Source organism: Lytechinus variegatus, chromosome 18 (genome assembly GCF_018143015.1).
Source record: "Lytechinus variegatus isolate NC3 chromosome 18, Lvar_3.0, whole genome shotgun sequence".
NCBI lineage: Eukaryota > Metazoa > Echinodermata > Echinoidea > Temnopleuroida > Toxopneustidae > Lytechinus > Lytechinus variegatus.
In genome coordinates this window covers 21,265,064-21,290,412 of record NC_054757.1, presented here as the reverse complement: position 1 = coordinate 21,290,412, position 25,349 = coordinate 21,265,064, and the positions used below count along the sequence as shown (strand labels likewise).

General features: G+C 37.7%; 1 protein-coding gene across 5 annotated transcripts in view; it reads right to left on the bottom strand.

Moving 5' to 3' along the window:
- The window catches only part of LOC121432047 (protein transport protein Sec31A-like), a 31,756-nt gene that overhangs the window by 5,957 nt on the left and 450 nt on the right, over window positions 1-25,349 (bottom strand). For 4 of the 5 annotated variants that reach the window (XM_041629867.1, XM_041629869.1, XM_041629868.1 and 1 more), the window contains exons 2-18: window positions 22,331-22,542; window positions 21,535-21,688; window positions 20,209-20,346; window positions 18,217-18,357; window positions 17,286-17,428; window positions 16,323-16,602; window positions 15,315-15,443; window positions 14,426-14,662; window positions 12,917-13,043; window positions 8,973-9,067; window positions 7,959-8,100; window positions 7,211-7,389; window positions 5,261-5,387; window positions 4,592-4,740; window positions 3,964-4,134; window positions 3,489-3,611; window positions 224-850 (exon numbers count right to left, since the gene is read on the bottom strand). In XM_041629867.1, coding sequence (XP_041485801.1) covers window positions 224-850; window positions 3,489-3,611; window positions 3,964-4,134; window positions 4,592-4,740; window positions 5,261-5,387; window positions 7,211-7,389; window positions 7,959-8,100; window positions 8,973-9,067; window positions 12,917-13,043; window positions 14,426-14,662; window positions 15,315-15,443; window positions 16,323-16,602; window positions 17,286-17,428; window positions 18,217-18,357; window positions 20,209-20,346; window positions 21,535-21,688; window positions 22,331-22,533 — 3,165 coding nt within the window. In that variant the 5' untranslated portion in view covers window positions 22,534-22,542. The remainder of the gene's footprint in view (window positions 1-223; window positions 851-3,488; window positions 3,612-3,963; window positions 4,135-4,591; window positions 4,741-5,260; window positions 5,388-7,210; window positions 7,390-7,958; window positions 8,101-8,972; window positions 9,068-12,916; window positions 13,044-14,425; window positions 14,663-15,314; window positions 15,444-16,322; window positions 16,603-17,285; window positions 17,429-18,216; window positions 18,358-20,208; window positions 20,347-21,534; window positions 21,689-22,330; window positions 22,543-25,349) is intronic. The other variant, XM_041629871.1, reaches the window with a different exon arrangement.

Sequence of the window (25,349 nt, the reverse complement as noted above, 5' to 3'; positions counted from 1 at the left end):
GAGCATGATTGAAATAATTTTCTCCTGTTGAGTTGGCAAGTGGCATTCCATAACAGTGTAGTCTAAGCTAGCCCAGGGTTAACTGTGAACCAATGCTATGAGAAAACCACCCAATATCATTTAACATTTTTTATTCAAATTAAGAGCCAAATGCATTTCACATGCCATTTCAGACTCTGAATTTGTCCATCCAGTTGGGATTACAAGTGAGGAAATGACTTACTGCTTTAGGTTTGAGGAGTGGAGGATCGTTCCACGCCTTCTTTGGGTCATTACTTTCCAGCGTGGAATGACTTGATGTAGGGACAGGTGCATACTGGCTAGGGGCAGAGGACACCGTTGGTTGAGGCTGCTGGTATCCACCGAGACCCGGTGTGGCAACGGGCTGGGAGACTGCCGGATTCTGCGTACCATAGTCCATTGGATTGTAGAAGCCGCCAGGTTGGGGCGCTGGCGCCGTGCTGGTCTGAGGGTTGGTGTAAGGTTGCGTTTGGCCAAACCCTTGCGTCTGGAACCCTGGCTGTTGACCTACCTGACCGGGGTTGTTCATACCTGGAGCCTCTCTTGAGTAAAACTGCTGCATACCCGTCTGAGGGTACGACGGATACTGCCTAGGACCACCTGCCTTCATTCTCATATTCGACTGCGACGTGGTGGTAGTGGTGGCCGATGTTGCAGCTGGTGCCTGAGTGGATGCATACGTTGCCTGGTTGACATTCGGCTGTGGCTGTTGCGGATGCTGTGGTTGTTGTCCCTGGGGTTGGTAGGCGTTTCCTTGAAGTCTAGAGGTAACCTGTGAATTGTAGAAGGAACTGCTCGACACTGTGGTTGTTTGGAAGGAATTCACCCCCTGGAGAAAGTTGGATGAGACAGCGAGCCCGCCAAGGCAACTCATTTAAAGAAAGTGCATGTGTCACAGTTTTTTTTTTTTTTTTTTTTAGATCTTTGGAAGTATTTTAGGACTACTTACAGCCAGACTTCTAATATATGAATGACAAAATTCTTTACACGCTAGAACAACATATTGTGATTTTACAAGCCAAACAAAATTTAGATCATGGCAACCTACACATAATTAGTATCCTAAGTCAAGCTTAGTAAGAGCTTTACAGAAACAGACTTTTAACTAAAGTCATGTGTAAAACTTCTAAGATCTGGGGGCTCATATCACAACAAGTGGAATGCCTCTGGCCGTCTCACCTGCATCACGCGGTTCAATATAGCAGCAGTGCTGACTTTGAATACTACTCTAACTCGCACAAGATGTTCAGTGATACATGGTTACTCTTATGTCCACTTTTTATGAACTAGACCAATAAACTTACAGAGATATGATGGTTATTCAACAAAAAAACCCAACATGGCCAAAGTTCATTGACCTTACATGACCTTTGACCTTGATCATGTGACCAGAAACTCGAACAAGATGTTCAGTGATACTTGATTACTCTTATGTACAAGTTTCATGAATCAGATCCATAAACTTTCAAAGTTATGATCGTAATTCAACAGATACACCCAATTCGGCCAAAGTTCATTGACCTTTGACCTTGGTCATGTGACCTGAAACGTGCACAGGATGTTCAGTGATACTTGATTACTCTAATGTCCAAGTTTAATGAACTAGACCAATAAACTTTCAAAGTTATGATGGTAATTCAACAGATACCCCCGATTCGGCAAAAGTTCATTAACCCTAAATGACCTTTGACCTTAATCATGAGACCTGAAACTTGCACACAATTTTCAGTGATGCTTGATTACTATTGTGTCCAAGTTTCATGAATCAGATCCATACACTTTGAAAGTTATGATAGGAATTCAACAGATATCCCCAATTCGGCCAAAGTTCATTGACCCTAAATGACCTTTGACCTTGGTCATGTGACGTGAAACTCATGTAGGATGTTCAGTGATACTTGGTTAACCTTATGGCCAAGTTTTATGAACTAGGTCCATATATTTTCTAAGTTATGACGTCATTTCAAAAACTTAACCTCAGGTTAAGATTTGATGTTGACGCCGCCGCCGTCGGAAAAGCGGCGCCTATAGTCTCACTTTGCTTCGCAGGTGAGACAAAAATTACCAATTAATCATACACCTACATTATATGATTGATTGCTTGTAATAGTGAATGCATTCAATTGCAAAATTAGCCCTACAACCCAATCATCATCATTTGAATCCTGGATTCCTGGGGGCCATTTCATAAATCTGTTCGTAAGTTAAAAGCGACTTTAAGAACGACTGGTGAACCTTTCTTACACGCTAAACCATCGTCCATGAAGATAAATCATGTGTATACCATTTACCACAAAAGAGGATCACCAGTCATTCTTAAAGTCGCTCTTAACTTACGAACAGCTTTATGAAAAACCCACCTGGTGTTAGCCAGATTGCAAGGTATGCAGATGTCAAAAGAAAATGAGAAGGTTGATGATTTATTTGATACCAATAATAAATAGCACATGGCCAGAACTGGGAATAAACATATGGAAGTTCCTCACTTTGTGGTATAACTTGGGTAGGAAAAAAATCTTCCCATCAATAAATTGATACTGACATCCACATGTAATCCATTAAAGGGAAAGTTTACCCTGACAAAAAGTTTATTGTATAAACAGTAGAAAAAAATAATTAAAAAATATTGATGAAAGTTTGAGAAAAATCCATCATAGATTTAAAAAGTTATCAGAAGTTTGGTTGTTCGATTTGTGAAGTCATATATGCGAGCATCTTTCCATGTATCGTGAATAAAAGATCAATGAAATGTCATTTTCTCAAAAAAGTGAAAATGAATTTTACTGTACTTTCAGTATGACCAACAGACAAATCAATATACACCTGCCCCTGAAGAAATAAAAGGTCATCATGAACAATAAAAAATTGAAGGCCTTTTATATTACGTAACATATAGGCCAGCTGCTCGTATATGACTTCACATATCAAAAAATAAAAATTCTAATTAAAGTTTCGTAATCCTTGATGGATTTTCCTCAAACCTTCACCAGTATCTTTTTTATTTTTCCTGCTGATTTCTCAATAAACTTTTTTTGTCAGGGTAAACTTTCCCTTTAAACAATCCATTAATTAATGCGATTAATTAATTACTGCAATCATTAATGTAGGCTTTGTACTGTGATACCTGGTTTCACTAGGAAACAAGGTCAAACATGAGACACATGCACCTCTCACTGTCTTCCAACTGAACTAAAAACCCAATTTTGTGACCTATACAGAGATACAGTCATTCTCTAGAGAACTGGGCCCCGTCTTACAAAGAGTTGTAAGATATATACAGAATTGTTCTCTAAAGGGGCCCTGTAACAATTAATTACAAAAATACATAGAAAGATTAAGAAACAAGGTTTCACTGCGTGATAAAAATAATAAGAATTGTCCAAGTTGACTTTAAACATTATTTGCATTCTATAATAACTTTAAAGGGGCTCAAGCAAAGGGGAAATTTGAGTAATCACATTACTTACAAGATTTTGAGGTTGCTGGGCTGGCTGTTGTGAAGGAACGTTGACTTGTTTCCATGGCGATTGTGTTCGGCTGTCTCCACCCTGTGCTTTGTGTAACCTGTCCTTCAATTCTAAAATCTTAGCCTTAAGTGAGAGAGATATAGAGAGATTTAGAATTATTTTTAAAAAGGTAATATAGTATATATCCCAAGGTGCTGAAGAGAATTTGGAATTAGGTCTCAAAAGATGTGCAAGATTTGAAACAAGCGCTAGATCGACGTGGCTCTGCCCCTTTAATTGTTGAACGCCAAACAGGGTAGCAGCAACTCCCATTTTTTAATGTCTTTTGGTCTGACGCGGCCGGGTCTGAACTCCCTAACTCCCGGTTGTATGACGGATGCTCTACCAACCGAGCCAACACACCGGTAAATAATATACAGTGAGTCGCATACAGACTATTTATAACATAAATGAAGGAAAGAATTTATCAACAAACCTCATGTGATTGTCCTAGGTAGTTCATGGCAGTGTTGAGGTTGCCTTGCGATGCTAATAGATGAGCGTATTCTGTCAATCTGCTGGCTAAGATGGGTGATGAGATCTCAGGGGCGTAGCCGACCTTCAGCTCAATGGCCTTCCGAAGGGTCACAACCTTCTCAACAAGGTCCTGTTTAGGTCAAAGAAATGTCAAAGGTCAAACAGATACCGATGGTCAAGCAATTAGTATTGTGTATTATCAAACATTTCAATTTTCCTAGCTTTTGTGATTACAAAGCTCTTAATTCATTCACAATAAACTGAAGAAAGATGATCTACCATGTTCTATGGAGAATCAGACTAGAGTTCTACAATAATGAAAAAAAAAATGATAAATCTGATGTTGCAAACAATAAAATAGATTTAAAAAAAAGATAGTGAGTGTGAGACATTATAGGCTCCCTCATTTACATAGAGCAGGATCATGTGCATCTTCCATTTTTGTGAAAAATAAGCAAAATGTTGCAACTTTGGAGCTTACATCCGATTTCGATGAGATAATCCGTGCGAAGCTCATTTCCTTTTCTCTATTCATTGAGATCAACTTGTTGTTGGAGTAGCAAAATAGGATAAATTTTTCTTCTTACCTGTAGTGACATGGGGGATGTAGCGGCATGATTGACTTGAGCCCAGCACGAGACCAGCTTGTCTACGTTACCAGAACAGATGTAGCATAAACAGGCCTGAGCTGCTAATTTACCATTCCCCTCAGTCTCTAACCTCTGACCAAGGATGTCTGTATTGTGGAAAGGCAATAGTATTATTATTGACCAAATGTAACTTTTAAAAGCTGTTCATTGGTAATTCGACCAAGGATATCTGTATGCAATGGTAGATATTATCAACTGATAGTAACCTTTAATATGTAGCATAAACAGGCTTGGGCTGCTCATTTACCATTACCCTCGGTCTCTAACCTCTGACCAAGGATATCTGTATGAAGGCAAGGCAATAGTATAATTATTCAAGGTCAAGTCCACCCCACTGACTTCAACGGGGCTAATTATGTATTCATGAGGTCATATCTAAGGCCCCCATGGAACGAATACCCCCAATTTGGGATTGTGGGTTTTTTTTATCATGCCCTGCAAAAGTATGGTATAAAAAAGCTAAAATTCAAATTTGAAAAAAAAATTGCAATGCCATCACTTCCGTACTCTTAAATTAGCAACATAAATGGAAGTAGAAAATTTCCCCCGAAATATTAAATTAAGATGAATAAAAAAAATATAGAATCATGAGAGTGAGACGCTTACCACATAACGTTGAGAATTCTTTGGGTTGGCTGTACGTCAGCAGAGCAGTGAGGGCCTCCTTCCAGTTCTCCAGCTCTGTATTCTGCACCAGATCACGGACATCTTTTGTGACAATTGACGATATTAACTGTGAAGGGGAAGTTACATGAGAATGACAGTTGATTAAAAGGAAAAACTTCAACATCAAATGTGAACAAGGGCACCGTAACACAAAGGTTAGCAATTAATGACTAAATGAAATGACCTATCATGATCATCGTTGCTTGCGCACTATGCTCTGAAGACTGACCAGGAACCAATCAGAATTGTTCTTTCACCTTTGTTTTTTACGGGGCCCTGGTGGGCATTTCATAACGCTGTGTGTAAAGTTACATATGACTGGAACCTGGGTCCGTCTCACAAAGAGTTACAATTGATCTTTGGGGGTGTTTCCACAAAGATTTACGAACGACTTAAAATGCCAATGCGTATCTGCAACGCAACGCGCAATCCTAGTGATCAATACGGAGTAGTGCGCGTCCTCCAAGCATCATCTGACCAATGCAGTCATGCCTTTTATACCGCATGCAACTAGGCATTTAAGTGTGACTCTAAGTCCTTTGACTCTAAGTCATTTTTAAATCTTTGTGAAACACCCCCCTCAACTATGGAAAGCCAGCAATGCCCACATCTAAAATGCATGTCTGTTCAGAACAAAATTTCAAGATATGTTTTAATTCATTGTTTTCTTGACAATTTGGTTTGTTCACCTTTGATTACAAAGGACAATTTGCAAATTTCCTGTAGAAAAAAATTATGACACTGATGGATTTCCATAGAGTAACAATTGATTGGATCAATCCTAACTCTTTGTAAGACAGGGCCCTGGACCAACCTCAACTATGGAAAACCAGCAACACCCACATCTAAAATGCATGTCTGTTCAAAACACATTTCTAGATATGTTTTAATTCATTGTTTTCTTGACAATTTGGTGTGTTCACCTTCGTTTACAAAAGACATTTTGCAAATTTTCTGTAGAAAAAAATATGACAATGATGGATATCAATAGTTACTATTGATTGGATCAATCGTTTGTAAAGTTATGCATGACTGGAACCCGTTTTTCTTAGGTGCTCAGTCACATGTAAAGTCATACGTAACATACGAACAGCTGTATGAAACACATACCAGACTTGTTTCTATAATGTTGTTTATATATGCAAGGGGTTTTGAAGAAAAGACAATGCCCCAAATGAGCACTAGCAGCTTTGAAATCATAGTCGTTTAGTTTTCCTTCACTGATTTACAGCATAAACTAATTCCAGGTCCATTAAAAAAACAGTCTTTCACAAATACTTTCCTCTGTTATTCAAAATCACAACCAGAACTAAACTTTATCATTAAAATGCAACAAATGTGGCCACTCCACACTACAGATGAACATAAATTATCTAACTGATGCGCGCTTTTGTCACAGTGCGCCAAATTGACGCCTGTTACCATGGTTAAGATACGCTATTTTATTCATGAGTCCACTGTTTGAAGAGTGGAATCATTATTCACAACAGTAGACTCATGAATAAAATAGCGCGGATAACCACGGCAACAGGCGTCAATCTGGCGCACTCTTACAAAAGTGCACATCAGCATTGGACATTTTTTTAAGTTTTAAACTTATACAGGAAATCTGCATAAACCATGGACTCAACCGTGGGTTTTCTAAACCACCTTTGTGAGTTCGGGCCAAAGAGTTATGACATAAGGAGCAACCTTCTTCAGTATGGAAAGACTTCTTCTCTACAGGTATGAGGAAACCCTTTTCAAACAACGTGAGGTTGTCAATATTGCCATATTTGTAAAATACAGCATTTTCATAACCTTCACTCGATAAGTTTGTATTTTTCATTACAATGCTTCAACAGCCCAGCAACAATATTGCCTCTCACAGCACCACTTCCATGTACTTACCCTGGAAATATTGCTCTTGGTCTTCTGAAAATATTTTCGCTGCGTCTTCGCTAAGAGTTCCGGACCCCCTGCGATGGCAAGGAGGATTGCGTCAGCCATACGGTTGTCATGGATACACAGCTCAACGGCGATCTCAAATTTGCCTGTGATGATGGCTTGACTGACAAGGCCATTGGTGTCTGGCAGCACAAGAGGGAAGTGAAAAGGAGATATTGTCAGAGGTAAAATAAAGAAATCCTCTAGTGATAACAAAACACATTTTAAATGCTAGAATATTCATATTGCCTTTTAGCTTATAGGCTGGGGCGAACATCTGGGCATTTTTAATCTTGAGCTCTAGCAACTGACCGGCCGATGAAAACAATTCACTAGCGACCCGTACAGCAGTGTGGTGTTTTGGCATGCCTACAATGCATAATACACAAACATCACATTCATACTTTGTGCTGAACTTCGTGGTAATCGGGTTTACCCATTTCATTATCTGGAAGTTTATGAATCATTCTGATATTTTCAGTGCCGTTTCTGACATCATTTCATTGTGTTTATTCTATAGCAGTATGTTGTACAATTCCATTCAAGACAAGTTTCATACTGTAAGGCCCTAAGGATCGCTTCATGAAGCATCTTTAATGATTAAATCTGCTCTAGACCAATCAGATGCAAGTATTTCAGTCGATAAACAGTTGCAACTGATAACCACTAGCAAACTGTTGGTGAAAGGCTCCCCGGACATAGGCCTACTCACCATCTTCTTGCGATATCGTGAACGGTGATGCTGACCTTCCAACATCCTCTTTCCCTCTATTCTCTACTTCCACTGGACCGGCTGCTACGATGGCATCGAAGGCTGCTGCGCCGTCTCCATCCCCATACATGTCATTTGGTGTCTGGTTGAAACAAATTAATATATAAAAGTGATTGAATCTCATCTCAAGCTTTGATAAAAATGCTCAACTACATTGGAGGATCATCTAAAAATACAATCTTACAAAAAGTACAGTGAGCATAAAATTCTTTTCCTAGTCAGCAAATTGAATCAGCAATTTGAATTTTACAATTTACGTTATTTAGTACCCTCTCTGGGTGAAATTTTATTTTTTTATTTCTTGTTTATGCAGGCCCATTGACCACTCATCTTTAAAGTGAAGTGATCGCAAATAAGAAAGCTACAATCAAAGATTACATCCTGAACTTTGCCATATGGATCTCTAATGGGGCATTGCAAGAATCTTGATTTCAATTCCAAATAAAGTGCAACTTCCAAAATCAAGCACAAGTTATTAAATTACATGCAAGTCTATCATTGATTTGCATTCAATTTACTTGTAACTCAACTTTCTTGCAATGCCGAATAACTCCTTGGATGTCTTTCATAAAGATTTAAGTATGACTTAGAGGCACACACTTACATGTCTACGTGTACGTGATATGCAACGCCAAATCTTATTGATCAATACGCAGTAGTGCGTGTCCTCTTGGCATGACCTGACCAATGCGGTCATGCCTTTTCTAGCGCACACAACAAGGCATTGAAGACTCTTTAGTCAAACATAAATCTTTGTGAAACAACCCCCTGATTTGGAAAGTAACAATTAATTTGTCAATGAACTCAAGTTTCTTGCAAATGCCCCATTAGTCTTGCCTTCACCTCTAATGGGCAAGACAAGAACAAAATGCTTCAAAATTATGAACAATCACAAGAAATGAAAGAGGGAATATAAAATAACAAATCTAATAGCATAGTTGCTGTTGGACTGACCTTTGACCCACTACCAAGCTTAGCCTCCTGCTCCAGGCTTCCTCCCGATAATCTCTGCATCCTCTCGGCAAGCTCTTCTGCATCTACACCATCCCCTGCAAGATTATAAGTGACAAAGCATTTACTGCATGACAGAATGCTTGTACAGCAAATAACTCTCTATACATTTTAATAGGAAAACATACCTGCTATAAACCTGAGTACACACGAAAGTGGCACAAACGGAAAGACAGATGCTGAAAATTGAGACTTTGCAGAGTTTACTATGCATTCAGAGTTTTTCACAAAACAAGGACATAGTGAAAATAGTGGCCTTCCCTCTCACTTTCAACAGAAGTGGGGACTGTCCCTATTTAGATGGCAGGTATGGAAAAGGGAAAGGTGTGTTTCAATACTGACTAATCTGCCAGTAATGTACCAATATAACAGACTTTGAAAAAAACATAGTTTCTAATCATTCAGCCAAGATTGGGGTATTCTATGGAAATCCATCATTATCATAATATTTTCTACAGGAAATTTGAACAATGTCCGGTGCAAACACAGAAAAACACTGACTTTTCAAGAAAATATCATTGTATGAATATACATCACAGTTAGAAAATATTTTGAACGAACATACATAATAGATGTTGACATGGCTGGCTTTCCATAGTTGTGATTGATCGGATTAATTGTAACTCTTTGTAATCTCTGACTGAACTACTACATGTACATCCTAATAGGGACCACCTGTTGCTGTGCCCGCAACTCGGCAAGAGCTCTCCATAGTTTTTGTATTTTTTCTTTTCAACTCAAGGCAGAACTGTGCATGCTAAGTGAAATATTCAGTGTGCCCCAGAAAGTATAGTGACAAATAATTTTTATAGCATGAGCATCAACTGACCAATCGTTTCTCTCGAACATAGAATTACATCAAGCTGTGTGCACCTGAATAGGTAGCCTAGCTGCTTAGCCGAGGTAGTAATAGCAGGGCCCGCTGGGAGATCAGTTTTTGGAACTGAAGTGGCTACCATGGGTAAATATACCGTTGTTGTTGTTATTATTATTAACATGAATATTCATAGAAGGGATATAGTATAATCATACTAAATTGGCTTCTGTTGCTCTTTTTTTCACAAACCTATCTGCAATTAAGAAATAATACACCTTTAAGTCCATTTAATTGGGAAAAACAAAAAAAAGCACTAAAGAGGTTGGGAAAATATGTGAACAAAACACTCCAGAATTTTAAGAAGTTTACCATGGATCAAGGAATTACAGACTATGACCAATGCTACGAAAGATTTGAGAGACATTTCTTGTTTTGTGCTCTGTGCAGAAGTTTACCAGAAAAATACGGTTTGATCCTCAAAACAATATATGCTAGAAGGAAGAAATAGATATTCAGCATTACTAAAATAGTAGATGCACATAATAAGCAAGTCTAATGCATGCAGGTACAGGATACCAAACCTGCTTTTAACAAATATATGTTGTTTATTATGTAAGCTTATTCCTGATAAATCAGTTATGACTTTCATTTACTCTCCTCATTTGATTCATATCATATTATGCCGATCCCCATGCGGTATAAACTAATTTTTCTAATATGCACCTGCACGTTAAATAACATTTCTATACATCAAGGCCAGTCAATCCTATATCATATCACATACTCTGTTAGGGCATGCCTACTAGAGCAAGAGCTACATTTATGAACTAATCAATGAGTTTATCTAATATGACTAAATAAAATGAATGTCAATTAATATTTTTTAATTTGTCATGAATTTTTAATAATACAGGAAGATGAAATCTAGCATTCCATCAAAATTTAAAAATATGGGTGAAAAATCATTTTTCAGTCCAAACTTCATCCAGGGTCAACCCACAAAATATGTTGAGAATTTCTGTGTAAAATCATAAGTATACAGAAATATTTTAGTCCATGTTTCTGTCATATACAGGTGTTTTAATAAGATGGAATCTAGCATCCTACAGAACTTGAAAGTTGGTCCAAATTTTCATTCCATCTATACCCAAACCCAGGACAATGGCTCCTCTTGCATTGAGCACATCTGTGTTTAATCTATGGAAATTGGAATATTATCAAATACATGAAGGATGGAATCAAACTGGAATTCTAAAAAAATAAATGATATGATCTTAAAAAAATATTTGATAGACAATTCTTTTTTTTTAGAACAGAAACTCGGTGCAGGAACGTCATTAGCACCACAAAATGCGTGCAGAAATGCCCTTAGTTGCGCACATTAGGGCAATGCGTAAGGGCATTTCTACATCGTGAGGTGTGCGGAAGTGTGGTGCTAAGGGCGTTCCTCCACCGGCACGAGTTTCCGTTAAAAAAAAATCACACGACGAACTGATGTCTTTCCTTGAATCAATCATATCTTTCTTCACATGACATTAACTAGAAATCAGAATAACTACATAGGCAAGCTAGAGACAAGCACATGTCTACGCATTATAGAGTGCTCGAAACTGGTATGAAGAAAATATCTTTGCTGAGCTTGAGAACTTCATGGCATCTATCAAATCAAGCAGGAATCTGTTCGCACTAATGGAAGTTGTATGACTCACAGGAAACTTACATTAAAGTTGAAAATCAAGCGTAAGTCCCAATATCAAGCCTAATAAGGATTGCAAGAAATTTGACTGTCAGTTGAACACAGATCAGCATCAAATTTACTTTCAATCAAAGGGCCTGTGCTTCTTTTGGGGTCTTAACCTTGATTTGGAATAGCATGTAAGTTTCTTGCAATGGCCTATAGAAAAGTTTGTTCTTCAATGAAGCATTCACTACATGATATAGAAAGATGTGAGAATGCAGCCTACGGCATGCATGCAGCATTGAACAGGATGACACATTACAGACTTTTAATCATGTGACCTCTAAACTTACAAGGTGTCAAATGCCTTTGGGTTGAAGAAGAACCGCTTATGTTTTCACTGACATGAAGTGTTGTTTTGATTGAGCCTGAATCTTAGCAAAATGAGCAATTCGTAAACAATAAAAATGGAAGATAACCTAAAGAATACACCTCAAAAAGCCAAAATGTACAATAATCAGTCAATAAAATTTGTACACAATGAAAGATATACTAGTAACATGCACTTAAGATCATAAAAGGCTGAAATAATGCTTTTGATATATCTTATTTTCAAAGCTTTTAAAAATCAAAGAAATACGAGCTCAAGATAAAAACGTCACTGATGGAGACATAAACTGATATAAGCAAGTATTTTGAATATGAAGACCATGCTTATAATATGAATAGCTGAATTATAAAAACATTGAATGATCTAATAATAATGCTTCTGTCTGTATTGCTTTCAAAGTTGTGCTGGCAAGGCAAAAAACCTGAAATAAAAGATGGAGCAATATCGTTGTAGTTCACACCAAGCAAACTCTTAACCAAAAAATTTTTAAGGTTACAGCAAGTATCTAAGAACAAAGGCATCCATTAAATCATGGTTGATTGTGTAATATTAGTTGCTGCATATCACATTTCATATCATGATCTTATATTCTCTATTCGTTCACAAATCATTTACAGCTATGCAACGTGGATAACGGTAATGGGGATAATGTCTTGGTTTCATAAACTTTCTGAAAATTCTTGCAGTTGGTGGCAGGTTTATTGTATAAAACATTATCAGAATAATAATTTTAACAATATCTTGAAAGGAGATACATCATACAACATTGGTGGCAATCCCGGGGGGGGGGGGGGGGGGTGGGGACATGCTCCCACCCCAAATTTTGTGCAGCAGCCTACGGGAGAAGGTCGTATTATCAACCTCTCCTCGAAGGACCAAAACTCTCACGAAATTGCAGAAAGTGTCATGTATCCAAGATTGTCTCCTTAAAGAAGTTCAACGCCATAAAATTAAAGAGCGTTCGGTTTCCTATTATATTACTGATTAAATCAGTGGATTACCTTCTAAACTGCCATTGGTGAGACCCATGGACGCTCCAGTAGCGACGGCAGCTTTCCTCGCCAGCTCGTGAGAATCGTGACCCAATAAGCTCACAAAATGACTGCGTGGTTCCTTTTCAAAGTTTACCTGTGAATAGGAGAAATATCCAATACTAAGGGTGTGTTCAATGTCAGTTTCTAAATTTAAACGCAACATGGATCATGATTGAAATAGTGATTACATAACGTGGATATGAGAAACAAAGGGTGTGTTCAATGTCCTCTAGTGCCGATCGTAAAAGTAAACGTCTTTCAAATCATGATTCGGAGGAAAATTTAAACGTCGAAAAAGATAAGTTTAATGCAATCAGCTTAAATTTTACGCCCTTGAGCATTGCGAATGCAACATTGAACACAATTGAGTTTTGAAACGTCTTGAAATTTACTCTCGCAGTGGAAGCCTACACAAACAGGTGCCAGAACTGACTTTTCTTGTGACGGTTCTAACAAAAACAGGAAATTTAAAGACGATCAACATGTAAACGGTATTAGATTTTCAACACTGAACAGTGCACCGCTGATTGTGTTTGTATTCAGTGTTTTCTAATCAAGTTTTCAATCATGATTCATGTTGCTGTTTAAATTTGAAATCGACATTGAACAGTATAGGAAAAACGAGAGCGACAGGAGATTTCGCCCTCACGACAGCTCAAATCACCCCTCAAAATACCAAAATTGAATGGTTTAGGGCGACTGTCTTTTCTAAAGTTGCCCCATGATCTGCCACAGACAATATCCGAGAAATTTGGATGCAAGTCAAACAGATATTTTTGGTCCCAAAAGATTTGATTATTACCGAGCTATCTACCGTGTGAGTAAAAAAAATTGGCACCTCACAAATCCCCAAGGAAAAAATATGTCATGAACGTATAATTCTTATACATGACCTGAAGGAGGATGTTCTCCCAAATAATTTGTTACCTCATTTATGTGGTATGTGTTAACACTTGGATGATCAGGAGGTATTAATCTTGGTGATGTGAATTCTGATTTGAACAATATTAAATGCACGACTGCGTTGAATGAATCCAGATGTCAATGATTTCATAATCCTACAGGGGTTGCATTGAAATGCACTTCATAACACCTTTTCACCAATTTACATTATAGTTGTTTAATAAACACTTGTTAATATCAATTATCAAGCTAATTTCATTGAAAAGGGATTGGCAAAGATGTTTACTAACTCATGTAGGATTATGACATCATTGGCATCTGGGGTTCATTCATTGCAGTCATGCCTTATTTTGGCGCAAATAAAAATCTTCATCACGGTAAAGAATACCTCCTGATAATCTTAGCCATACAACATAAATATGGTATCAAATTATTTGGGAGAAAATACTCTTTCAGTCATACATAATGATTATGCTTTCATGACATATTTTTTTCTTAAATTGGGGATTTGTGAGGTGTCAAGTTTTTTTTTACTCATCCGGTATAGGTAGAAAGGTTTTCATCGGGTCTTACCTTGAGAAACCTCCAGATCTGGGTGTCCAGCTCGTTCTGTGATTGCTTGATCTTGCTGTTGCAGAATTCTACGAAGGTCCCCTTGGAGAGGGCTTCCTCCAGTGTGTTTGACCTGTTGATGAGATCTGTCTCGGTGACGACCTGACTGATGTGAACCGGCCTTGCCTGAGGTACCGGCTGTTGCTGCTGGTTGGGTGGCTGCTTGGGACTCTCGAATGAGATTAGCTTCCCACCAAACTGGAATTACAAGCAGAAGAGTGAAACACAAATTCAACAGTCCATCAAATGAAGTACAAGAAGAAATTACCAGTGATGAATTAGCTACTGAAATCAAATGTTTGCACCTTGAATACCAGCCAACTAACTGAAGAAACTGAAGAAAAGGGAGAAACTATTAAGGAAATATGTATATATAATCTAGACTGATTTTCAACAGCATATAGTCATAATTGATGCCTCTGTCATTGCCAGACAGGTATTTAAAAATTGTGACCTTTGACCTCAGGACCGCAGAATCTACTTGCGTCATCATCCCTCTAATATGCACACAGAAACGAAGACTGATGATGACACCTCAAATGGTACTTCAGTTATCGCAAGAAAATATAAATTTCACTATACAAAATGACCTCTGACCTTCTCATAACTATATACTATCAGCAGAGCTGCCAACCTGAACAAGAACATTTCAGTATTTTCAAGGCTGAAAATCAGTATTTTGGTGAGGAAATTAGAATTTTCACAGGAATACCATAGGACAACACATAAACTGAAACTTAAGAAATCAGTATTTCACATGAAACCATCAGTATTCTTCTCTATTTTCAGTACTAAATACGGAAAATCAGTACTGTATCAGTAAGGAATTAGAGAGAAAAGCAAGACTTACTGCAAAGGATGCCCCTACTGGTGTCCGAAGCCACTTGGGTGGCTTCTTAAGCATAACTGGTTCTTTTGGAGTCTGTTGCTGAGGGACTGGTCGATTGAACGGGTCTGAACCTGGGAATGATGAAGCAATCTGTAAAGAGCAGAAGAAAAAAAAGAGATCTAGGCTTCCTTTCCAGGAGAATTAAAGACTCACAAGTTTGTTATTTGAAAAAACAACATGATAGGAAATAAATTTCAAGATTTCTATATTGTATTTCATTTCCTTTTTTTTCATATATGGATAAAACACATATTAATCGCATATTTGTTTCCGTCCTGCGTGATAGACAGAACCTGTTAATGGATAAGTACCTGGGCCCCATAACACAAAGGTTAGCGATCAATCGCTACTATAAAAGAACAGCTCTGACTGATTCCTAGGCAGTCTACAGAGCAAAATCCCCAGGCAATGGTGATCTTGATAGGCCATTTCATTTAGTGATTTATCGCTGACCTCTGTGTTACGGGGCGGAGAATGATATCAATTTCCCTATTAAAGAAAATATGACTCCATAAATACATTCATTTGGTAGAACCAGAGATCTAAGCTTGTGATTAATGTTTCATCAACATCTTTCATCTGACAAATTGATCTGAAATTTTTCTTGATTTTGATTGGCTGTTAAACACAGTTCAGGAACTGTCAGATAAAACAGGACTTTTTTCCTCGAGACACATCTTTTATTTCTTGTTGTATTTCCTCCTCCTCTCTTTCAGTGCGCCTGGAGCAGTCTGCAGAGTGAATTTCAGACATCATATATTGCACTTATTAAAGGAAAATATCTTTTTTTTTCAGGGGCTACTTTTCTCAACCTACTGCCCAACTCTGTAATTTAACAGTGCAATGAATTGTGATTTTCTGGGACTTTTTTTTACATTTCTAGGGCTTTTTGTTTAGCATTTTTGGGGCAAAACAGCTCCGAGCCCCCTTGTATTTTTTTTATTACTATTTATCATCATTTGTCCTTACCTGATCAGCTTGCTGTTGCTGCACCGAGTTATCCACGCCACCTCCTCCAAGTAACGAATACACACTGATATGCCCATCGAAGGACGATGCAGAGATCAAACCCGGGTTTCTCGGACACCAGTGGACATCAAAGCTCCACTGAGCGGACGTCGGGAGCTCGTAGACGACCTCTCCGCCGGCGACGGCGCTGTTGGGATTCCAGCAGATGATGCGGTTGTCCTTGCCGCAGCTGAGGAGAAGGTCGGGATCCTGAGGACACCAGGCTATCGATAAGACACCCCTGTGAATTAAAGACAGTTGTAATAGAACTTATAAGATATAGATAGGAATGGATAAATGACCAGATTGGATGAACTATCATTTCCAAGGTGCTATAGATATATTTTTCTCAAATGAATACAGAACTGGATATAACTCAACCATTCGATTGCTGGAAAGCTGTCTATCCACTCTCAAGTTATTTTCAAAAGATTTTAACCCGGTGTTAGGATTGATATAATTTCGTGTTGATCTTTCAGAAACATAATTAGCCATATTTTTCCGTACTCAAATTCTATTTTAGAGTTCAATTCAGCATCCTGGTTTATTCTATCTTTTTGCTCTTAGCACCAACATCAACAGTATACTTGAACCAAACGAACACAAAATGTTTCCAGAAAAGTTCAAACAATTTCTGACATCTAAAGGTCTTCTGCCGGTCTCTCAACTGAAGTAAATCTATAAAAGGTTCAGAAAACATCTATAAGTGTAGAAAACATGCAACAGTTACAGTAAATACTGCATAAGTCAACCTTCCATAAGTCAAACAGTACCCAACCCAAAGCATTATTCAGACAATAATATGCAAATCATGTGGCAATATTCTATGTCAAATTTTACCTCCATCAAAAAAGATTTCTATGGTTCAAAGAGATTTGACTTGGGTCGAGTCACCTGCATTTTTCTTATTTTTATCTTCCTTACCTCTGATGGTTTTCTAGAACCTTGAGGGGAGAGGTAGCAAAGCGGAGATCCCACATCTGGATGACCGGTGAGTGATCGTCTTCAGACGCTAGCACCATCTGTGTAGCTACATCGGGATGCCAGGCCACTGCTTTACATCGTATCTATGGTGTTGTTCAGAAACAAAATGAAAATCAAGTTACGTCAAGATAACTTAGATAGAAATGGTGAAATTATTCCTTTCAGATTTTACTTCAATACAACAAATCTAGTTACTATGATGTCAGTGGTAGCCCAGGGCCTCTTTTACAAAGGATTTACAATTATGGTAATTTCGCCATTATGATTACTTGTACTCAGCAGCAAATAAAACAAAGGTTTCCATGGTAGTAACCTTAAATCAACTGAGAAAAATCCAACAAGCCTAACGCAGAAAATTTCATTCAAATCCAATGTAAACTAAGTTATGACATTTTGAAGTTTCGCTTATCTTTCACAAAATAGTATTTATGCACCACTCAGTAACATGCAAATGAGATAGACGATGATGTCCCTCACTCATAATTTCTTTTTTCTTATTTTTTTAATTATACAATATTTCAATTTTTACAAATTTGACAATAACGACCAACTTCACTGAACCACAAAATGTTAACACAATGGTAATCACACATATTCAGAGAGGAATGAAACTCCTTTCACATGACAGTGAGGAGAAAATCAGAATATTTCACATTTCATTTAATATAAAAGAAAGAGTGGATGATGCAATCAGTTGCCTCATTTACATACTGACCAGTGGTAAAGTGTAGACGATAATCCATGGAGAGACTTTAACACACGACCCTTTGATTACAAAGTGATTGTCACAAGCACTCCATAATGATGTTTCCATATTCATGTTGATATGTTGTTGGGTATTTTACATGAAAACATCCTGAAATATACTCACTCTTGAGCTGTGATCTGTAACTTTAATGATAGGTTCGTTTTTTCTCAGATCCCAAACAACGCATCGGCCACCAGGGCAGGTGGACGCCAAGATATGCTGGACCTGACGATTCCATGCCACACAGCTAATTTCATCGGCAGGCTAGGAAAGAAAAAGGATGGATAATTCTTAGCTACCAACTTTCTAGGAAACAGGGTACCTCTTTTTGACTGGCATACTAGGGCAATGATCATATTATAGTTTGAGGTCTGGGTTTTATAAGGCTACTCACTTTCCTTCATTTTTTTTTCTTGGGGGGGGGACTTGGTTGACTATGTGATAAATCAAACCAGCCCCTCCTACATCACACAAGTCTGAAGCAACCTCTGTGGATTTTTGTCATTTTAACTTGTAGAATGATTGACTTTTATTTCTGCATTGAATAATGCAACTATATCTAATAGCATTATTTCATAAAATGTAGAACAGAATTCCCATTAGGTGTATTTTTTCATAGACAATCTTCTTATATTTATCAAAAATTAAATTTTACCTTCTCTAGTAATATGTAAAATGATTGAGAGCTCTTGCAGTGCGATGGAACATGTAGTTACGATACCTAACAAATCACACAATTATAAATTCATGATACAGTTAATTTGAGGACAATCATTCTATGGCAGCAAGAGTACAGACTGCAATCATTCATTTTATGTCAAGTACATTATACCTGCGACAGGTAATCAAATTCTCATATTATTCTACAGGGCACAAATTTGGAAAATAAAACAATATGGTGTCCTGGCAGACACAAGGTAGTCATTTCCAGTAAAGACTAGGACAAGGTTCGTGAAGGTCAGCCAAACATGACCGTTTCAATGGCTATTCTGATGTTCAGAAGTTTTAATCTATTGCATATTTTCTGACATCACAAAGAATTATTTAGGGTCACCTGGGTCGGAAAAAACATTAAACATAACACTATCGATATCATTTACCTCAGTCTTTACCCTTTCAATGTTTTGTTAGAACTAAATGATTTGTTAAAGGAGAATGAAACCATTGGAACAAGATAGCTTGTGTGAGAACAGAAAAATCAAAGAAACAGATCAACAAAAGTTTGAGAAAAATCGGACAAATAATGAGAAAGTTATGAGCATTTGAATATTGCGATCACTAATGCTATGGAGATAGCAAATTGGCAATGCGACAAAGATGTGTGATGTCACTTGTGAACAACTCTCCCCATTACTTTAGTATATATTTCACTTGAATTGCCTCTTTTATCACATCTATCCACAGATCATGTGTTCTTTCTACATGAGGGCATGTAATACATATTTTTTGAGAATACATCATGGATAGAGTTTGTATCATCATAAGAAAAAGCAAAAAGAGACATTTTGAGGGTATTTTATAGTCCACCAAAGGGAAAGTTGTTCATCAGTGACATCACACATCCTTGTCCCATTGCCAATGGGAGGATCTCCATAGCAGTAGTGATTGCAATATTCAAATGCTCATAACTTTCTCATTATTTGTCCGATTTTTCTCAAACTTTCTTTATTCTTATTCTTTGATTTTTCTGTTTCTACACAAGCCTATTTGTTCCAAAGGTTTCATTCCCCTTTAATCGTTTACACCAATGCTTCTATTTCTAACATCCCAAATAATCATATAACTGTAGATGCATATAACGCACATCTTCCAGTATTAATAAGTAAAAGTTCCAACAAAGTGTAATAAGTGATGTATTACTTCTTTTCATTTCCATTTTGCAGGGCAAGTTGAACAAATGGAATACATAGTGCTGTAGGTAATTACATCCTACTCCCTCTCGTCATACCACATGGATAAACATGTGCTAACCCTGAAACATACAAATCAGGACAAATACGGGTCTGTTCTCGAATTCACAGCATTTATAACAACTATTCGCAAATGCTCATAAAAAGACATTGCAAGAATCACCACATTGCAAGACTGTTTTAGAATATGGAAGGGGATACTTACCTGCGATTTTGCCCCGGGTGTCATGGGCGTTCCAGCATTGTTGAGATCCCAAATAAATATTTCTGAGTCGCTTGCTCCGGATGATAATAAGTTTGACTGGAATGGGTTTACATCCAGGGCCCTCACTGCTCCTGTGTGCTGCAAGGCAGAAGGGAAATAAATCATATGTTGAAAATATTATCAATAATAACAATAATGGTATATATACCCAGGAAAGCCACTTCAGATCCAAAAACTGTTCTCCCAGCGGGCCCTGTTATTATCATCACCCAGCTTTAGCTCGGCTATCGAGGCACTCAAGCTTTCGAGGAATTTCTCCCCACCGGGTACCCATTCACCTTACCTGGGTGGAGTACATAAATGATGATACAATACTTTGTAACATAGGTCACCATCTATAGGGGTGACATAAGGAACTTGGTTAAATTTGACTGTTGCAAATGATTATGAAATAATATGCAACTGAATGCAAAGCATGTTAATATACTCTTTGTACATTGCAATAATTGCATACTTGCAAAACCTACAATTGAAAGTGGGAATAACATTTGATTTTGGGAACAGCAATGAATTGCAAGTTTCTGGAAATGATCCCTGAGCCAAGCTTTATTAAGAAGCATAGCTCATTTACTCTGCAGAGTGCAGACAGACTTAAATTTACATTTTAATTAATAAGTCAAGTCTTGAGAAAAATCTGGCAAATTTTCACTCCGCGAGGCAATTTCGGGGCTTGTAGAATTATTATACGATACCAATACCTCTCTTCTCGTCTAAAAAATTCAGCTCATCATACTTGTCAGGGAATAATTTTGCTGTACAAATTTGAATAGCATTTTTGGTCATAAGAGAAAAGCTCTCAACTAAGTAATGTACAGTCCTACGTAAAACTATGCTATACAAAAGACTTTATGCATAGCAGTCTTTAAAAATTGTGGAGCAAATTGCGATGTGATACCAGGAAAATTATTCCCTGCTTGTAATTCAGATAAAACGGGTGGTTTGTGCCTACTATGGTTCAGCTATCCATCAAGCATAGCTCAAGTTAAAAAAAAACATCTCTGACAGTCTCTTACCCCCTATTTAAATATAATTTGGGAATGTAATGATTCAATCTCACTCATTTCAATGAGATTTTATTTTGATTTACAAATGCATTTGAAATGAATCAAATCAAGTCTCTTGAGTTTTCTCCCAGATCCATCAAAAGGTAATACATCAAAACTAAAAAAAATCTTTATTTTTATTTTTTTACACAGCATTCCCAATACATCAAACCCACCTCAAGACCCCCCCCACCTGCAGTTTGAAAGACCCAATGCTACTTACTTTGTCCATTTTATGAATCAGAGCCTCGCTACCGGACAACAGTTTTGCCGCATCATAAACATAGATGCCCCCATTATCTGTTCCGCCAATGACAGTTCCGTTGGCAAAGTCGCCCTTGTTCATTCCATAGTTGCCCCAAACCAACTTATGAAATCTAGAATTACAGGTCGATGAAGAAAAAGTAAGAACAATTATTGCAAGGCGATTATTCACTGTTATCATTTAGAGGTAAACAGTATCAAAGCACCAAAAGTTTGTGATGATTTTGCGTTTCACTTAATCAGATTTACTAATGATAAAATTTTGAGTTAACTTCATGTAAACGGAAGTTTTTAAAACACCAAGATGTTGGTTAAAAAGGAGAGTGCTCATCAGCACACAGTACTTCTTCTGAGTTGCTCCAAAAACATTTCTATGCAAAGTAACTGAAAACTGTCTAAAATCATTCAAAAACATAAAAATACACAATAATGGTCCATTTGGAAATGACAGGAGACAAGTAATGTGTTGACAGTGTTGTCAAAAAGATTTTGTTCATGAAAATAATTTCCAAATCACTACTTATATGGCATATATCAATAAAATCATGGTGGTTGGTGCACTGGTCAGAGCCTTCCAAAACTAAATAAGAACTCAGTCAAAGAAAACCAATCCACCCAACACAACTTTCCATCCTCAATATAAAAGTGCAAAGATTTCAATACTGATGCATCGGTGTGGTCCATGCAATGACATCACAGGTATCTCCCAAATTTTGTCAACGACATAATGGTTTTTGACTACACCAAAAGCCCACCTGTGTTCAGTGCTGAGAGAGGCTGCTCTCTCCATCTCCAGCCCTTTCTTGTCCAGGTCCAAGGAGAAGATCTCCAGGGCGGCGGAGGTACTGAATGTTGCATCCAGCTGCTGAGCTGCCGTTCCAGTGGCAATGTAGATGGGGTACTGCCCCGCGGGACTCCATGCCATGTTGGCAGTTCGACCGATATCCTTCACCTTCATGGCTTAAACCTGTAGTAAAGAAAGAGTTAACACAGTTCACCAGACTATTACAGTAGAAATGATGAAGGTATAAATAAGGAAGGATAGTTTGAAGGGGAAATAAATGTTCAACATTGTAGTGTAGCAGTTCGGGCTCTCGCCTTGTAATCAGAGGGTAGTGTGATTGAATATCTTCTGCAGCATAGCGTCCTTTGGCAAAGCGTCAGTCCACAATTTGCCACACTCCACCCAGGTGTTTAATGGGGACCCAGTGGGATAAGCTTACGTAGTATGCCTAGCAATAGTCTTGAAACTCTTGCTGGAATTCTCCCTAGGGAGTGGAGAAAGTGCACTTATTGTGTGGGCATGCTAGGATCTGAAGACTGTGATAATAATTTTACAATGTAATTAGCGCTATAGATACAAATGTAAAGTAATCAGGGCTTGACATTAGCAGTGGCCCGGTGGCCCAGGGTAACCAAAAATGAGTCTGACCACCAAAATTCTGTGAAAGCCCACAATTGTTGGCCTGGTCGGGCTTCCAAAGTCTTGATAAATTGTAATATTTTCTTTTGTGTTGGGGCCACCAAGAATATGAAATTGATGATCTTGGTGGACCAATCAGGAAACCAAGAAAAAAAGTTAGTGTGGAACCTAAGCTTAGTGGAGCCTTGCTATAATCATTATTAAAATTAACAAAAAGGTTTTTTTCCCTGTGTCTGATCACACCAACTGACACTCTAAATTATTTTAGTGATAAATTGCCACTTGTCCAAGTGTTGCTGCTCACTGGCATTCGATTGCATGGCTTGAAATGTACCATTAGATTGAAACCAAGTTTTTTTCGTTTTAGGAACTGCAAGAAAATTTGCTGATGCCTGGTTACGCCACCTACTTTTTTTTTTTCGAATAAAATAAGAGTGCAATCAATTGGTCTGATCACCATGCAGTGTTCAGCACAACAACATTGCGCAACAACTATCCATCACAAAAGCCAAGATCAGAAGAGGCACACAGCCAATATGGAATGCTCTCCAAAATGGGAGACAATCTCTCATATTGGAGACTTGCTTTGCAAAAGAATAAAAGAAATAACACCAACAAAAGCATAATTTTTTCCATCCAAAATTTTGTGTCACTGTGGTCAGAAATACGTATTTTGAGTTCAATGGTTGAAGCGGGACATTTTAGCACTTTTTAATCTAGCACCGCTCATGATTTTGACGCCCTCTATACGCGTCACGTAACTAGGTTGAATTAAAAATGGATCAAAGATGGCGATGACAACAAATGTGAGTAAACTCTCTCCTACTTTTATTTCTTTATCGCATTTCTGCGATGTTTTTTAACGATAAGTATAAATTTTTTGCCAAAAGTTGCCAACCGATATTTTTACCCATGTACAGAAGTGTTAACCTCAGATTCTAAACATAACTAGCAGTTTGGTGCATTTGTATAGTTGCCTTTTCCTTCGGTGTGTGGGACCCTATAGATCCCAATGCCAGGCGTTAGGGAGTACAGGTACGATAGTACTATGATTTTTACTCCCAGACACCTCCAGGCTAGTCAGAAGCCCATTCTTTAATGTGGATAACAACAAAATCCTATCAAAACAAAAGTAGACAATGAACTTGGGTAATTTTTCATGAGGAATCTGCTTATCACATTTTCACTTGCTGCCATCTTTATTTGCAGCAAATGTAAACAAAGGAAATTGGTCTTCCAAATTGGAGACTGTTTCTGAAATTGGATACTCAAATTCTTTACAGATATTTAGAGATAATCTCCCACAGTGGAGAGTCTCCCATATTGGCAGTGCGCCTCTACTGAAGATGGCGGGGTGAACATCAGCATATTATGCACATTAAAAAAAAAAAAATATATTTTGCACATCAAAAAAAAAAAATTTGCTTTTCACAAAGAAAAGTCAGATATTGATTTTGTCCAATTTTGTCAAACAATGAAAATAGTCTCATAATTTTACAAGTTTAATTGAGAACCATATGCTCATGCTGGACTCCTGGACTCCCGGGAGGGAAATGTTTTTCCGAATGAATTACGTGCCAGGGAAGGCCCGCTCAAGACTGCAACAAGACGAACTTCAGTGCTCAAGACTAACTTAAAAGTTAATCAGTAGAGGCGCACGGCCAATACTGGAGACTGTCTCCCATGAGAGAGATTATCTCCAATACCAGAGACTTTTATAAAGAATTCGGGTATCCAATTTCAGAGACAGTCTCCAGTTTGGGAGACCAATTTTCTTTGTTTACATTTGCTTAAAAAGGATTACCTTGGTGGCAAATAAAAATGTGATAAGCAGATTCCTCATGAAATATTACCCCTTTTCACCGTCTACTTTAAAAATTCACCGTCTACTTTTGTTTTGATAAGGATTTTTGTCGTCATCCACACACAAAACAAATGGGCTTCTGACCTCAGTGGGACAAAAGTTTGGGTGGAAAAAATCATGCTTTTGTTGGTGTTGTTTCTTTTGTTCTTTTGCAAAGCAAGTCTCCAATATGGGAGATTGTCTCCCTTATTGGAGAGAGTCTCCCATATTGGCCGTGCGCCTCTACTGTTAAACGTTATTTGGATCGGAGTAAACGATCTAATCGATTATGAGAACATGGATACTTTAGTGTAAGAACAAGGCATCTGATCACACACACTCTGTAATCGATTCATGACATTGGATTCTACATAATAAAGGTAAGCCCAGGCATTATCATTCTTATCATGAATAGTCGTCTTCAAGTTCAAGAATTGTATTGTTATTGTTTCTAACCAAAATTTAAAAACATGCACGAACAAAATCTCAAAAACAAATATTTGCTTAA